The sequence below is a fragment of the Pipra filicauda genome, unplaced genomic scaffold (genome assembly GCF_003945595.2).
Source record: "Pipra filicauda isolate LSUMZ 115617 unplaced genomic scaffold, ASM394559v2 scaffold120_size2142806_pilon, whole genome shotgun sequence".
NCBI lineage: Eukaryota > Metazoa > Chordata > Aves > Passeriformes > Pipridae > Pipra > Pipra filicauda.
Window position 1 is genome coordinate 2,096,609 of NW_024103663.1, and position 16,484 is coordinate 2,113,092.

The 16,484-nt window shown below is 42.4% G+C and overlaps 1 protein-coding gene across 1 annotated transcript in view; it reads right to left on the bottom strand.

Annotated features, from left to right (window-relative positions):
* Positions 1–16,484, bottom strand: part of USP32 (ubiquitin specific peptidase 32) — a 47,318-nt gene that overhangs the window by 14,619 nt on the left and 16,215 nt on the right. The window contains exons 5-15 of the mRNA XM_039387452.1: positions 13,741–13,872; positions 12,384–12,491; positions 11,516–11,631; positions 11,120–11,182; positions 9,500–9,583; positions 6,940–7,001; positions 6,729–6,831; positions 5,505–5,550; positions 4,084–4,259; positions 3,222–3,362; positions 766–883 (exon numbers count right to left, since the gene is read on the bottom strand). Coding sequence (XP_039243386.1) covers positions 766–883; positions 3,222–3,362; positions 4,084–4,259; positions 5,505–5,550; positions 6,729–6,831; positions 6,940–7,001; positions 9,500–9,583; positions 11,120–11,182; positions 11,516–11,631; positions 12,384–12,491; positions 13,741–13,872 — 1,149 coding nt within the window. The remainder of the gene's footprint in view (positions 1–765; positions 884–3,221; positions 3,363–4,083; positions 4,260–5,504; positions 5,551–6,728; positions 6,832–6,939; positions 7,002–9,499; positions 9,584–11,119; positions 11,183–11,515; positions 11,632–12,383; positions 12,492–13,740; positions 13,873–16,484) is intronic.

Genomic DNA, 16,484 nt, shown 5'->3' on the forward strand with positions numbered 1-16,484 from the left:
GGTGAGCCCATTTCTGGACATCTGTCCCTGTGGATGCAAATGGGATTCAGGGATTCCTTCAAACCCCTCGTGCCAGGCCAGGTTTGCAGCTGTGCAGGAAAACTGGGAACTGGGGACAAATCCTGCAGCACTTCCCAGCTGAAATCTAAATCACAATCTAAACATGGTTCTTGTACAGTCTTGTGGTGAGCATCACCACCACAGTTATGACAAACAGATTTTAGCTGCATGTTTACACCTCCCATTGAATTGTCTTTCTGAACCGCGACAAATAATAACCTTAATGTTCCATTAATTCAGCTGCTTTCTGAAGAGCATTAAATAATTTTGGGCATCAAAGCCCAGCTGCCCAAGCAGCTCAGAACCAGTTGACTGAACATTAATTGAATTTATTGTGCCACTGTACTGTGAGATGCACACACCCAGCCCGGTGCAGAGGCACCTATTCTACAAAAAATCCAAACAGGAACGACCAGCTCTGCCCTTTATCAGCTCAGTTCCTGCAGTGCTCATTTCTCCCTCTCAACTTACAGTAAACCATGCAAATCAACTTCCCTGCCAACGCTGCCCGTGCCTGTTCCTTCAGGAGAGGGCAGGAGGAAGCCTTTGGCTCGTCACCGTGCCGGAGAGGTGATTAGCTGGAGCACAAGCACAGTGCCAGGAAGCTCCTACAGCCCGGGGCTGGCTCAGAAACTGCACATTCTTGCTGCATTCTTAAGTTACCTCTGGGTAAGTGCTGAGGGAACATTCTGAGGCTCATCATACCCATATTGACCCAGATGTTGGACTGCTGGGTGCGCGTGGCCGGCTGCTGCCGCAGGAACAGCAGGTACCGCGGGAACAGCTCCAGCTCTGCCACATTGGTCTTGCTGTTCTTGATCACCTAAACACGCCCAAAACACATGGGAGAGTGTCCTGGTTAGAACAGCTGGGACCAGTTCATCACTGCATGGGTGTAACCCACAACTGGGTATTCCATAGCCTTCCATGCCATTTCCCAGAAACTGTTACCAATGAACCATTTACACCCTCTGCCCAGAGCAGCCCTGACTCCTCAGGGTATAAACTGGGTGTTAAGAGGCCTGTGAGATAGGAGGGTGCTCCTGTCCTCATACCCATTGTGGAACCCCTGAGGGAGGTACTGGGCATTCCTGCCTGAACTGGAGGATAGATAATCTTGGGGTCTTGGGACGTTTTTAACCACTCGTGGGATCCAGAGGAAGACTGAGACCACCACTCTCAACCAGACTGAGACCACCACTCTCAACCAGACTGCAAAGACCACTCTCAACTGGACTGCAAACACTCTCACCAACAGGTTTTTCCCTCTCCTTTTCCTTTGGACTCAGGGGGCCCAAGGAACACCACTCTGTTCATGCCCCAGGGTGCTGGGTTATACATTTGGGGGTTTGTGGGTTAAAACCAATTGTTTGTCTGTATAATCGTACTTATTGAATTATTTTATTAAATTGTTATTCTGATTTATAATCTCTCTTTTGAGTTGGGTTCATTTCCCCTGCTGGTTTACCTTTAAACCAGCACAGAGACACCCCGTGTTCCAAGGGGGTTGGGAATCCCAACGGGAATGGGAAGCAGCAGTTAGGAAAAATAAACTGTTCTACGGGGAGGTGAGAAATCTTCTGAACTCCTCATGTGGGCAAATATCCTCAGGAATGACAGTTTACTGATTGCTAAGCACTTTTTTGGAGCTTATTAGCTGCAGGTTGTCAAGAGCAAACCCCTTAGTTAGTGGAGCATAGCTGTCTGCACCACACCACAGAAAGAACATTTTTATAATTCCTGAAATATCTGTGAATCTACAATGAAGCTCATTAATTCCACTCAGTGTGTACTTCAGTAAGAAAGTTTCACAGTTGTGGAACAAACTGACATGTGCTGCATAAGACATTTGTTTTGCACTTTTTGAACTACGGGATTGAATTAAAACCTTCGTGTTGTGAGAACAGACTAAAACTTGCTTTTGTTACATTCTGATATGTTGACAGAAAGAGCTGGAATCACCCCAAGACGTGTTTTTTGCAGCTTTTCAGTCACCATTTCTACCAAGGTTTTGCTACCTAGATGTACCCAAACACAGACATCCACAAATGGAAGGAATGTTCACTGTTTTTGTGACCGTGTGAAGCAGAAAAAAACCCACTTCATCTGTGAGAAGCAATGTAACCCACTGAAGTGCCACAGCACTAAACTCCAGCTACAACAGAGACAACAGTGATGACATTTTCTGAGAAGAAAGCACGTTAGTTTGTGTATAAAGTGATGTGGCCTTTTCTGGATCATGAAAGGTGTTTGTTTCCATGGAGAACGTGTGGGAGGAGGTAACACAAGCCAGTGATTTTTCACTGTAAAATAATTGTCAGTACTGGAGCCAAGAGAGAGGATTGTCAACAATCAGCCAGCTGATTCCCTCCCATCTGTGACACTGGATGTTTGTGACACCAACCATCTCATCTCTGCTGCCACCAACAAAAAACCCCTTCGGTGGCTTCTTAAGTGTAGCTCCTACAAGAGACTGCCTGACACAGAACAAACCAACCAGTCTCTGGAATGAAGGCACTCCAAAAAAATCTAAGTTTACACCATTTGTAGGTGAACAAACTGCAGCTCTGAAGTGCTCTGAGCATCTCTTGTGCCAGAGCACAGGCTCTGCCCCTCCCCTTCCCCGGGCTCCCCTCCTGCCATCTGCTTTTTAGCTCTTCACCAAGTTTTTGCTCATTGTGTTTCTATGACACTGAATCTGAAGGAGCAATTGTTGCCTTCCCCCACTTCATGGAATTGTCAGGGAGAAGAGGAGGGTTTGCAGAGCTGCAGGTGTCCCAGTTTTCATTTCACAGGATTTGCAGACCAGCTGAAAATTTCCCTCAGCTCCTCAAGATGAGTGTTTTGATGCCAAGCCTTTCAAACTGATCTCAGGTTTACTTCTGGCTGCTTTAGCAATCACCACCAGTTGAGCAGCACCCCCTGCCCTGCTGCAGCATCTCCTGGGGATTGTGCTGCAAACCTCCTGCTAAATATCCACAGTTTTCTATCCAAGTCCATTTTGGAGACTGATTTTTTCCCACCTTGCTCTTCCAGACTCTCCATTTAGGATGGGTGGGAGGTGACTGGAGCAGGTGCCCCTGGCAGGGGGTTGGATAAATGAGGTGGTTTGTGTTATCTCAGTGGTTATGGCAAGTGAAGTGTCTAAAATCCCAACTTACCGGCCTGGGCAAGGACAGATTTGCTCCATACCAGTGGTAAAGTGCTCTCCAGACTGGTTCTGGTACCATCACATAGTCCTTTCCTTCCACCAGCTGTGGAGATCTCTTTAACCTCCCCCCCTCCATTGTTAGTGAGGCAGCCTTGCAAAAAAGAAAAAAGAGGGGTTTTGTCACATCTCAAATGGAAAAATCAGTTTACAGCCACGATGATTTTAGTTCATGAACACAGAACACTCTTTAATTATTAAAAAAACCTTCTAAGTAGCAATTAGCAACTGCTTTTCATGCTGAAAGATGGTATTTAAATGTAACTACCAACATGCAAGTTTCCTTATTTACTATTTCTCTAAAAGCCTGTCCAGAATAAAATTCATAACGTGTTTCTCTCTTGTGTCACCTCCTCCAACAACTCTGGATGGAGAAATGCAATCCCTGCTCATCACTGATGGTGCTGGGCTGTATTTCACCTTTTACTTGCATCAACATTGCAAAACCTGTGAGTTTTACTATTTAGTTAATAGTTTTCTGTTATGAACAGCAATAAACTCATCCTCAGATGGAAAATAACAAAGTGCTTCATTATCAAAGTATTTTACATTTAATGCTGCAAGCTGTGTTTCCATAAATACCTTTCCCAGTGTAAGAACATCTTGAATGTTTCTTTTCTCACAAAACACAAAGTAGCCTTAGAAGTAGAACACAATTTTTTTTTCCCCCTCTTAAAATAAGAGTAAGAAAGCCAAATTTTGTTCTGTGACAAAGCAGGGTTAATTTGGAATTAAGACACCAGCTGACAAAGCTCAACACACAAAAAGCTGTGATATCAGTAACTAAACCAGAGTTTTCCTCTCTTCACACTCACCTTCACTGGTTCCTGTGTCACCAGGGGCTGGTTATCAATGGCTCCTGGTTTCTGAGGGTTCAGCTGGAGCAGAGCATTCCCGTTGCTTCCAAGGAAACACTGGTTGTTGTTGTCTGAAGTGTTGTGCTGCCTGGCAAAGCACACCTCAGAGCCTGGGCTCCCAGGGTAAAGGGTGTCTGCAGCAGAACAGGGAAAAGGAGAACTTCAGTTCAGGATTCCCCAGGATATAAAGGAATGAGTTACACTCTCTTTTTTTCGTTGTTTTGTTTGTTTGTTTTATAAAAAAAGGTTGTTCAAGTTGGCTGTTCTTTACACTGCAGTTAAACATGCAACTCTGCCCACCATAGAGGAATAAATGTATTATCTCCCACAAAAGGTAAACGAGTGGATAGATGAGCTCCAAATATCACTTACAGGCTTGAAACAGGAGGTTTGTGTGAGCAAATGTGTGAAGCATTTGCTTGTTGTCTGGATGTCTGAATATCAAACTCCTGAATATCTTACATATAAAACTGAATATATATGCAATAATGCCTTATTTTTGTTTTCCTTGAAAAGGCAAATGATTTTATTCTGACAGAACCTGCTTTGGTCATGCAGAACACTAAATCTAAATGTCAATTAAAAAAAAATAGAAAAAGAACATTTAAGCTAAAACTTGTCTTCTCTTCCTGCCCTTCCTTTATTTTCCCCAAACCCCATCCCCCAAATTTATCAGAGCAACTGATCTAACTTAAATTGAATTTATGATTTTAAAGTACCAGATGCAACATTCAGCTGTCTCACAAGAAAAAAAAGAAATTATCTCCAATTCCCACAAGACCTCATTGAAACCCATCACTAAAATCTCCTCTTTCCCAGAGATGGCTTCAGGATCTGCACAAACTCATTCAAATATAAATCACACGCCCTGTAAAACTACAACTATCTTCTTCCTAATGGTTTTTGCTGATTTTTTCCTCTTTTTGGTATGTGAGGTCATCTCAATGTGTGGCAGAGTACAGAACCAACCAGGCACGAGCTTAAACAACTTAAAGTGAGGAAAACCCACTGAGAAAACAAATGACAAGACAAAAAAAACACCTTGAAAATAATTCTGGAAACTACTCAAAGCAGCTGAAGTGCTGTTTAAAAAAGACTAAAAGATCCTAATGATCCTCCAAGTCCTAAAATCCAAAGTGAGTTATGTTTTTAGCTGGAGGGGTTCCATGCAGGGTGGAGGTTTTTTTCAAGAGCTGTTGTACATTAAAGCTCCAAGGAAATAAGGTGCTTACTGCTGCTGCTGGACTCTGAGGCTTCTGAGGCAGTAGAAATATTATCTGAAAACTTTTCTTCTGTTGCACTGCAGTAATTAAGACCTCCCACTTTGTCTTCTCCCTGTTCTGAGGGATTGGCTGGAGCAGCTACGAGGGAATTCTTACCTCCACTCAGGACAGATGAAGGCTCTATCACAACAGGCTTTGCATCCTAAAATGGGCAGAAAAGTGAATTATAAGCCATTATCAAAGACATGGCAGCGAGAACAACCACCAAAATTCACCTGGCACGTCACACAAGCTTTACTCAAAATCCCTGCCACACCTACCAGTGAAAACTCTGCAGAAATGAGCAGGCAAAATTGTTCAATGGATGGAATAAACCCTTCTGCACAATGTGAAAATTGAGAAATGCCAGAATTTTCTCTATCTAGATACACAAAAATCCAACCATTTCAGACAGCTCTAATTACAGACTATAAATATTTGAAGATCTGTCCCCGCTGAATTTCACATGGTTAAATGAGAACAGCAAGCACGAGAACAAAAAACACATTCCTTCCCCAAACCTGCAGCACTTTCACAGCAATTCTGAGTTAATGGCCTTGTGCCACCAGGCAAAGGATTAGGGATGAAATCCTTGGCACATCTGAGCACTTACACCAGGACAAGGATCAAATTACCTGCTATTTCAGGCATTTAAGGCATCGTTTGTCCAATTCATTGTGCACAAAGAATAATTGTCATTACATGGTTAGTTAACACACACACTGCAGCTTTCTGAGTCCTTTCAGTTATTTGTTTTTATAAAACAAATCAAATACTCATAGGATTACTTATGATGATATAAAACTCTCTTGAGAAGTTTATTTCACTTGTTTAACCTGCAAACGATATTTATCTCCACCTCGGTTACATTTTATTAAATTTAATTCTAGTAAATACTCTTTCTTCTGTAAAATTCACAGTGATGCTTTAACTTGAACATTTTGGAGGGTATTAAAGAGCACCAGTGACTGTCAGGTTTTAGTAGGATTCCTTTGATCACCATCAGGTACTGGGGCTACTTTTCACATTCTCTCTAAATCAAATTATAACAATTCCCTCCTGATTTGCCCAGAAAATGCCCAGTGTGTGTGTTTGTCCCAACTAAAGCAAATTTTTTATCAAATCCAAATTATCACCAAATGGATCAGAAGACTTGAGGGAAGTACTACTGTTCTGAGAGGCAGGAATGAGGGAAACAATTATTTGCCACCAAGAGACAGGAGATGCTTCATTTCAAGCATTATTGGTAAGCAGTTGTTTGCTCCACAATATATTTCCATTGACACGTTCACAAACAGAAGATATCACTTATTCAGTGTGGATTATTATAATTATACTTACGTATTTGACATATTCTTTCCACTGGTGCCACCAGGGCATGGCAATGAGAAACCAGTTGTGCCCTGGCTGGAGGCCATACCTGCTCTCTCTTTCTAACCAGCCTCTGCACACAGAGAACATGAATTGTGAGCTGAAACAGGGGACTCCCAGTGCTTTGGACAATCAGAAAAGCTGATTCTGAAACGCTGGAGGTGCTGAGGAAAACACACACCTGATAATCTGTCCCTCCTCCTCCGGGGTGGCAGGTCTGAGCCCCAGCACTATGTGACACACCTGCAAAAGGAAAGGTGTCCTGGTCAAGAACCACACAGCAAACAAAAGCAAAAACCAGCTCCAGTGGGACTTTACAGCATTTTTTTTTTTTAAATTATGCAGCAAGATGAACTAAAATTGAAATAAATAAAGAAGTGTTTTGAGTTATGAGGTTCACAACCCGTTCCTGCTGTTAAGACAAAGACACCAAGAATGTCAAATGCCCCAAGAGGTGAACAGTTGTCATTATTTAGTTTATTTATGTAGTTTATTTATATAGTTTATTGCTATTATATTTATCAGAGCTTATACAGCTTATCATATATTGTATTATTTAGTTTCTTTATATAGTTTTCATTCTTCTCAGGTCTGAAGCCCACGCTGTGCAAGATCCCAGGACTGACACGGATCAGACACACAAATTAAGATGCTTGGATGTACTGGAGAGAGGGAATGAGGAACTGGGAGAGCAGAAGCTGTTGGAAGAGGATAAACTAAAGGCTAAAACAAAATGGAGAGGGGAAAAACAGGGAGAAGTGGTTATATCTAAGACTTTTTAGTTTTGAACCAAACACAAGAGAAAAAGCACCATCTCCTGGGTGGGGTTTTATTCCCAGGAGAGGACAGTCCCAAGTTTTGCTCCTCATACCAGGATTTACAGTCTTATATCTCTTTTGAGGCCATCGATTTGCATCTCATCTGGAGATTTCTCCATAAAATATCTTATTTAAATTTATATTGCAGTGAGAGAGACCATTTCACATTCGGAATGAAGGAAAGGTCATTAGCTGAGGGGAAAAGCAACAGATTTTCCAGCACCCACAACACAGCTGGTCCTGGTGTTCCCTTCTAAATTCATCCAACACCGAGCTAATAGGGGATTCATCAGAGAAACCAACCCCTCTGCAAACAAAGCAATTTGTTGACAAGCTTTCCAAGATGCTGCACTCAGAATATTTGGTTTTTGTCTGTGGATGAGACACAGCTCAAAGGCCCAGACAAATCAATGGCAGGCCCTGCCCTCCCTGTGCCTCACTGATACAGCTGTCAAAAAAATAAAAATTAAAATGAAAAGCTGAAGTCAAAATACAGCAAAACTGTGCCAGGAATTAAAAAAAAAAAATATTGTAAATGAGGCTCCCAGTGAGCAGTGTGTGACACTGGGGATGTGCAATCAGCACCAGGACAGATTTATTACAGGTTCAATATTGCAGAGATATTTGTTAGTTCATCAATACTAAGTTATGATGGGATATTTCAGGCTAGACAGGTCAAAAATAAAGGCAGCCCTTCTTGAGAAGGCTGCAATGTAAGCAAAACCTGATGCAATCAGAGATAAAAAGAATCTGAAGAACTTTCTGGTGTTATTCTTTCCAGCTGTGGCCTCAGAATACTCTCACTCAGTTTAGCTGCCCTAAAGTTCTTGGAAAAGTGTCATTCAAAATGCAATTTATAAAGCAGTCCTGGGTCACAAGCAGGAGAATCAGCATGTGCTATTCAGGTAGCTTTTTGCCATGACTTTATTAAAAAAAAAAAGCCCAAACCACACAGTTCCTCTCTGATTAAGTATTTTTCTGCTACAATCTGACCCTGTTACTGTTTAAGATTCACTGGGAAGATGGGAATGAAGCCCACTGGTTCTCCTTGGCCTTCCCTGGAAGAACTGAGACTCTCAAACAGGGTTGGAGGTGAATTTAAGTGAATCCTAAATTAGGATTATTATTATCATTATTGAAACTCCAAGTATCAACCTCTACAGAAAACAGGCAAGGAACAAACTGCAGTGCATGAAAATACTCTTTGGGGGTTTTTTTTCCCCTGCATAAAGTGAGCCAGAGCTAAAATATGGCTTTTAAGGATTTAGAGAAATCCAATTCAAGCTCAATTAAAACCAAATTCAGCACATACTTAATCCTCAGCTGCTGCAACAGAGCAGTGATATGATATCACAGCTTCCAAGGGCTGCCTCATTAAGGAAGCAGTGAGAGGCACCTCAGAGGGCCTGAGCAGAAAAACTGGAAAGGAAAGGGAAACTGGAAAGGGAAAGGGAAACTGGAAAGGGAAAGGGAAACTGGAAAGGGAAAGGGAAACTGGAAAGGGAAAGGGAAACTGGAAAGGGAAAGGGAAACTGGTTGCAAAATCTAAAGGGAAGGAGTGAGAGATTTTTCTCCTTCCCTGAGTCACCTCCTTGGTGAAGATTGGCCACCAAACCCCTTTGAGAAGTCAGCCTTTGTCTGATGGAAAATACACCTGCTGATACAGCTGGAATTCCATTTTCTAAACACTACACCGGGTTCACTTTAACAACCTGTGCTTTAGGCATCTGCACCCACTTAAAGGAACAATAACCAAGCTGAGAATCCTCTTTGAGGGCAACTGAGCTGCAAAGCCACAGCCCCTCGTGCCCGGGCTCACGCGGCAGCGCTGACACAAGGGCTGAAGCCTGCACTTCGTGGCCATGCAAGGAGCTCAGGAGTTCATTTCCAGCACTGTCAAGCTGAAATTTCCAGTAAACATACCTGAAAAAGCAGATTTAAAAACTCGTTGGCAAGTGAACTCTTCACACTCCAGATCTGGTAGTCCTCCAGAGTGAGGTGTCCGAGCTGAGAGGGAGGAGGAGGAGGGAAGGGGAAGGAGAAACCATCAAACCATTGAGTTCTAGTAAAATGCTCATTAAATGTCTCACACCAGACAAGACTTTCATCACACAAGTTTGATAAAAACCAGCATCTACCACTTGGATAATAGAAGCTGATCCAATGAAAGAAGAAAAACCCAGTTTTAGCATAAAAAACCCAACCCAGAGAACCCAAAAGCTTTGAGAGGAGAGGATGAGCTGTAACCTCTGCTCCATCACTCAGATTTCCCAGTCACCCCCTGCATCCATTCAGACCCCCACCATCTCCCTCCGTGGGTTGGGAAAAACCAGTTTGGATCATCCAGTGTTCATGATCTCCCCACACAACACAAGTCCCATTAATTGTGAACCCCCTGCCCAGTCAGAGCAGTGAAACACTGCCCAGTGTCACTCCTGCTTTCCAGCCATCCAGGGGTGGGATCAATCTGAGTTTTTATATGGTAATATAATTCATAGCCAATTTTCCAGCAGTGGCAGTTACTCTGCCTGCTCTTACAGCCCATTTTCTCCAGAGTTCACCCAGGTCAAAGCTAACACACAAAAAGAGGTTAAATAATTTATGTAATTACTGCACCATCAGCTCTTTCCAGCACTCCACTGATGATGCAACTAGGAAAGATATTCTGAAGACTTAAGTCATTTTTTTTTAACTCTTTGTGGAATCAAGACTGCTGGACACTTGCTTACAAACTACCTTTTTTTAAAAAGTAAACAATAAAACCCTCAAAGGATGAAAAGAGAGAGAAGTCACATAATATTCCACTGCTTTGGCAATTAAAGAATTGCAATAAAATATCTGCCCACCACTTTGTTGGAGCCCAAGCAAGCAAAACAACTACTCAAACAAGTAATTAAGCATTTCTAGGCATTCTTTACAGTTTTCATAAATTATTTATAGTTTCCAGACACTTTTCCCAATTAGTGGAGCAGAGGATGAAATAATGGAAACAACTCCGTTGTTCAAGGGTGATAACTCCAAATCTCCTCTCCCCAAAAAGCAAGGACATAATTAAAGATTTACACCCAGCTCACTCTAAAGCACAATATAAACTAAAAAGACTTTTTGTTGTGTGTCATGACAGATCCCTTCATAGTTTCACAGAGGCACATTCCAGCACAGGAGGATAATGTGTCTTTACAGCATAAAATAGAAGTTAAACTTATGCTCTCTTTTTCATAAGATCATTTTTAACACGAACCAAAAGAACAGTTTCTCCAGGCAAGCATCAGATTTAAAACTGGTGTTAGTGATACACAGTGCAGGCTTCAAATTCATTTCATCTGGTTATGTATTTTTGGGTGAGTTTCATATATAAAAATGGCTTATAAAATTCAAACCTCTCACCGAACAACGTGGTAAATTTTAATGGAAAAGTGACATTTCTCGAAAGAGATTCTTTTATTGACCCATCTCTGCTCTAAAGAAAGGTTTTACTTCCTTACAAATAAACTGAAGATACAGGGGTGTAAAAGTGACAAGGAAAGAGCAGCAAATTCCTACCTTTGTGTTATCATGGGTATGCAAAATATCTTCTACAATCTCAGCCAAACCCATGTCCAGCTCCTTAAACAGAAGGACAGGAAACCTGAGTTAGAGTCTCCCAGTACTCTCTGGAGCTGAATTCAGAATAAAAATGTAACTGTAAGGGATGTTGATGATAAGTATGTAATTCAGAACTGAGGGCTTTGACAGCTGAGGTTTCTTTATGGGAAAGAAGAGATACAATAATGAAATGGTTCTGCTTTGGGCAGGTCAGAGCTGGGCAAGGCAAGGCACACCCAGTTATCCACCTTCCTCAGACCAGGGAGGTCAGGGCAGCCTGTTCAGTGTTCCCATTCCAGCTCTGGAAGGATGGCTTGAAGAAAGGGCAGGAATAAGAAGCCAAGCACAACTCACGGGTATTTTATCCGTCCGATTATCCTTCCACACCTCCAGCAGTGCCACCACCATGTCCTTGAGCTCCGTGCGGGACAGCACCCCGTCCCTGTCCACGTCAAACACCTTGAAACAAACTGAGAGGGGAGGAAACGACTTAGAGCCACTCAACAACTCTCTTTTTCTACCTCTTGCACAGTCACAAGAAGCTGATTTAGTGCTGGCAGTGGTGATGAGGCAGGATCTGTGTGTGGTGGGGAGGAAGTGGAGCAGCTGTGTTTAATAAACTGCAATCTAGATCCCTGCAATCCTCTGCTGTGTTTTCTGCCGTGACAGAGCAGGGAACATATGTGCATCCAGAAACTTCCAGGGAGTGATGGCTTTTGAGTTGCAGCAATATGGCTTTGGGAAAGGAGGGAACAAAAAGTGTCTCAAAACACCAGAACCTTGCAGGGAGCCAGCTGAGGACTGGGCAGTGAAAAGCCACAACATGCTGTTTTAGCACAAGACAATCAAATAGGACATTTGGTTTATATTATATATAATGAGCAGGTAAGTGTTTGCACTTTCTCTATTGAGATACACACTTCTGCACCATGATGCAGAACACTACAAAAGAACTTCGGAAAAATGGTTTTTTCCCAGTTTGATAATTTATGTGAAACTACTGGTAAGTTATAAAATACACAGAATTAGGTTTAATCATCCTTTATAAAAGGAAACATTGATATTTAAAATTCCTGTAATTTGTTTAACTTCCAGAGTCTGTCAACCTTTCCCAGACACACATTTGTTCAGCGGGAAAAAAAACCTCTCAAAATGTGAAAACAACTAAACCTCAAACTGAAAAACTCCTCTAAAATTAACAGTTAACATTTTGCATACTTACACTTCTGTCTTTCTGCCAAGGGTCCCCTGCAACATGCTGAGAGCCCACAGGAAATTTCTTTAAAATCTATGTGATTGTCTCGGTTTTCATCAAAAGCATTAAACAAACCTGCAAACCACAAAAGCATCTCCTGTTACAGCACCTGACAGTCCCACACTCAGCATTTCCAGGAGGGGTTAATGGGTAACATTGGCAAGGAGAAGTACAAACACTTGTAATTTATTCTTATTAAGTGTAATAAAGACAATTAAGCAGCACTAAGACCATTTCAAGGTGAATCAGATCGCTGGTCAAGCCAGGGCTGGGGAGGGAATCAGGAATTCTGATTTACAGGGAACATCTGAGCCAGCATGGCCAGGACAGGCCTTTTCCCAAAGGCTAAGGGACAAAACAGTCTCAGATGCCAAATGCCTTCACTTTTCCAATGTGCCTGGCAGAAATTCCTATGGAAATCACTGAATTTCACTGCAAATTTGGCCCTCAGGAGCTTTAGTTACCAGCCTTCAAAGGACTTATCAATTCCATTCATTCAGCACTTATAACCTTTTTTATCCCATGTTATTTTTTTTTAGCAGCAGTGACTCCACAGAAGCCATAGAATGACCAGAAACCATTCAAGCTTCCCCACAGCAGCTGTGGAAATTTATATCACTAAATAGATAAAACACACTTAGGAACAAAAGAATATGGGGATAAATCCCTATGGAATTGGACATAAGCTCTGATTTTTTTAACAGTTTGCATCCACTGCAGATGAATTTCCCATTTTCTACCTGCTTGTCAGTAAAGCCAAGCATTTGGTGACAAAAAACTTGCCACTCCTGGACTGCAGACAAAAAACTTGGGTGCAAGTGGAACGTTCCTGAATGTCCTGATGTGCTGCAGCAAATGGCAACTGCACAACTGCAGCCTCCAGTTCTGACCAGAGTGGCTTCAACTGGACAGACCAGTTGGGTTATTAATAGAACTAACAACACACAAACCTCCTGAGTGAGTGTCCTGAATTAAATCTTCCTTAACTTGCACTGTTGGGGAAGGGTCTCTCACTCAGTTTGTCGTGACAGAATCTTAAGGAACCCAGTGAAAAATTTTAAGCAGCTACAGGGCAACTTACACAGAAATTTTGATGTACTTCCTGACAGCTCCTAAGAATGAAACATCACTTCCCCCATCATTCCAGATTTCCCAACAAATAGGGATTTCTCAGGCCTCATTTCCCACTCCCCAAGAGTCAGGACCCAGCGGAACGATTGTGTCATCGAAGCCTAAAAGCCATTTTAGAACAGGCCCAATTTGAAGCCGTAACATCTGTCAGGATTTTGTGTGTCCTCCTCACACTCCTGACCCCATTCCATACCTTCACTGAGAGATGGATGAATTGGAGGGGAAACCAAGGGGGCAAATGTTTCTAAGTCAAAGCGTCCCGTTCTCGACTGAGCCTTCAGCAGCCAGTAGCGCTTCTCCAGGTCGATGATGTCGGACTCTTCCACTGCACAACCAACAAAAAGAAATCAGATTTTATCTTCTTTATCCACAGAACCTTCTCACCTACTCCCCAACAAGGAGTTCAGCATCAGTAGCACCATCACAAGTGTTTAGAGATACAGAAAGGAGCTTTTCCCGCTGCCAAAGGTTCCTGCAGCCTCTTCGTTTTCACCTGTTTCTTGAACAGGTAGTTTATAAGTGCAATATCTTATTTTCCCAAAGTATCCAGTATTTAAACCCTCAAAAAAGAGAGTAAAGTAGCACTTTTGAAAAATCTCAGATCTTTTAGGAAAAAATAATGTGGTACTTGGCTCAATTCCTGTTGAAATTTTTAGCCTTCTGATACAGTAACAAGACTAAATTTTAACGCAGCATTTTAACACTATTCAGCATTTCCCCCCAAATATAAAAGAGTTTGTTTCACATTATTATTTATACTATAGAATCATTTAGAATCCCACTCAACGTTAGGGAGTGATTATACAAACCCACAGACACTTTATGCAGAGGAACTCATAAGGCAATTTAAAGAGGGAGGGGGAAAAACCAAACCCCAAAACCAATTAGCAAAACAAGGTGCTAAACAAGAGTAAATAAAATTAGCCAGAGGAAGGACTTGTGCTTTCTTTCCAAACCTCATCCACAAATGCTGGTCTTATGCTTGATCCTTGAAATTAAATATATAAATATATATATATATAACAAGATTAAGTTTCTGCTCAACAATACTTTTAACCTTTTTACATATGCAAGTGTGTCACAACAGTGCTTTAGGTCAGTGCAAATTAATTGGTGCTCAAATAGATGTGTAATGACAAAGCTGTCTATATTAAGCACCACTACGTGTGATCTCATTCCCAGATGGTTCTGAGCCCTTAAATCCACGCCAGCTTTCTAATAGGTTTAACTTGAGCTATTTGGCCTGGTTTAGTCTAGAGAAACAATAATAATCCTGTAAGGCTTAAGAAAAGAAGAGCTCCCCCCCGTAAAAACTTATGTGTCAAATTGGAAATTTATTTCTTTCTTATCCTGTTTCTGTTATTAGGATTTCGTTCTTATCCTGTTTCTGTTATTAGGAGTTTACTTAGAGTAGTAACTTAGATAATTCACAATAAGTTGTAATACCCAGCACACCATTTGATGCATCAAAACCTACACAACACCTCGCCCTCAGCAGCAGAAAGTTGGGGGAAATCTGAGTCAAATGCAAGGAGTTGGAATGGAAGGGGTTTGCATCTTCCTGTGAGGTATTTTTAGCCAGAAAAGTGATATCAGTGCAAACACGTCCCTTGTCCTCTGTGCAGTCACAGCCAGACCCTGGGGTGCAGCTCTGGGGGCACATCAAGGTGACCCACCCCAAGCCCTGCCTCCCACCCCCAGGGAGGGCTGAGTGATGGAGAACTGGAATGTTCCATGACATACAAGGAAATACAGCACCCCCAGGGCGGGCTCAGCACCCCCAGGGCGGGCTCAGCACCCCCAGGGCGGGCTCAGCACCCCCAGGGCATCATTTCCAGCTGCTGCACTCACACAGTGACTTAAGAGCTGATCCAGAAGAAAAACTGATTTCCTTTCTCCTCTCCCCCTCCTTCCCAGCTGGATCAATTCCCTGCTCCACCATCTCCTGGCTCCTGGTTGTGATCACAAAGTCATTTGGGTTGGAAGGGACCTTTAAGGGTCACCCTGCAGGGACACCTTCTGCTGGATCAGGTTTTCAGAGCCCCATTCCAGCTGGTTTTGGATGTTTCCATGGATGAGGCATCCACCACCCCTCTGGGCAACCCCACCACAAAAAATTTCCCCCCTCATATCTCTCAGTTTAAATCCATTACCCTGTATCTTATCACCACAAGTCTGTCCCCAACACATAAGGAAGTAATAATTTAAATAAATAAAGGAACATTATTCTGCTAGAAATCAAGAAAGAGAAATAGCTATTTCTTTGAAACATCACAGCCCTGATACCTTAGGGCTGCCACAGACGTGAGCAGAGCAGTCAAGTGATGGAGAACTGGAATGTTCCATGAACTACAAGGAAATACAGAAAGGCACCCAGGGGATGTCTCCATCACCGTGCCTTGATGATTTAACAACATGCTTCCCCACAACAGCCAGTGTATCAACACAGGAGACAATCTACCAAATCAAATCCACTTTTCCTCAGTCCTGTCACCTCTCCAGGTGTCAGGGGGTCATAGCAGGGACAGGAGAGCTCACGAGAGGTGACATCCCAAACAACTGCACTGCCATTTACAGATGCACAGCCCCCTCACTGCTCTCATCAGCAAACACAACAGCAGCATTTGTGTGCCCCTGTTCCCTTGTTCCCTCAATCACTTTGTTCCCTTTTAATTCACCTTGTAACAAGGAGGAATACCAAGTGTGGGAGCTGCACTTCCTTCCTGAAATGATGCAACACCCAGGATACTCAAAAACCTCAAGGAAGCTCATCCTGCCCTCGGTGAAGGGTAAATCTGCAGAAACCTGCTTTCCCTGGCAGCTCCAATATTTATCTTCAGTAATTAAGAACTGAAAGACTGTTTTATTGTCAAATATCTACAGTAGAACCTAGCTGCATTCTGTTTTTTAATTGTACTTTACAGAGGTTTCTACAGG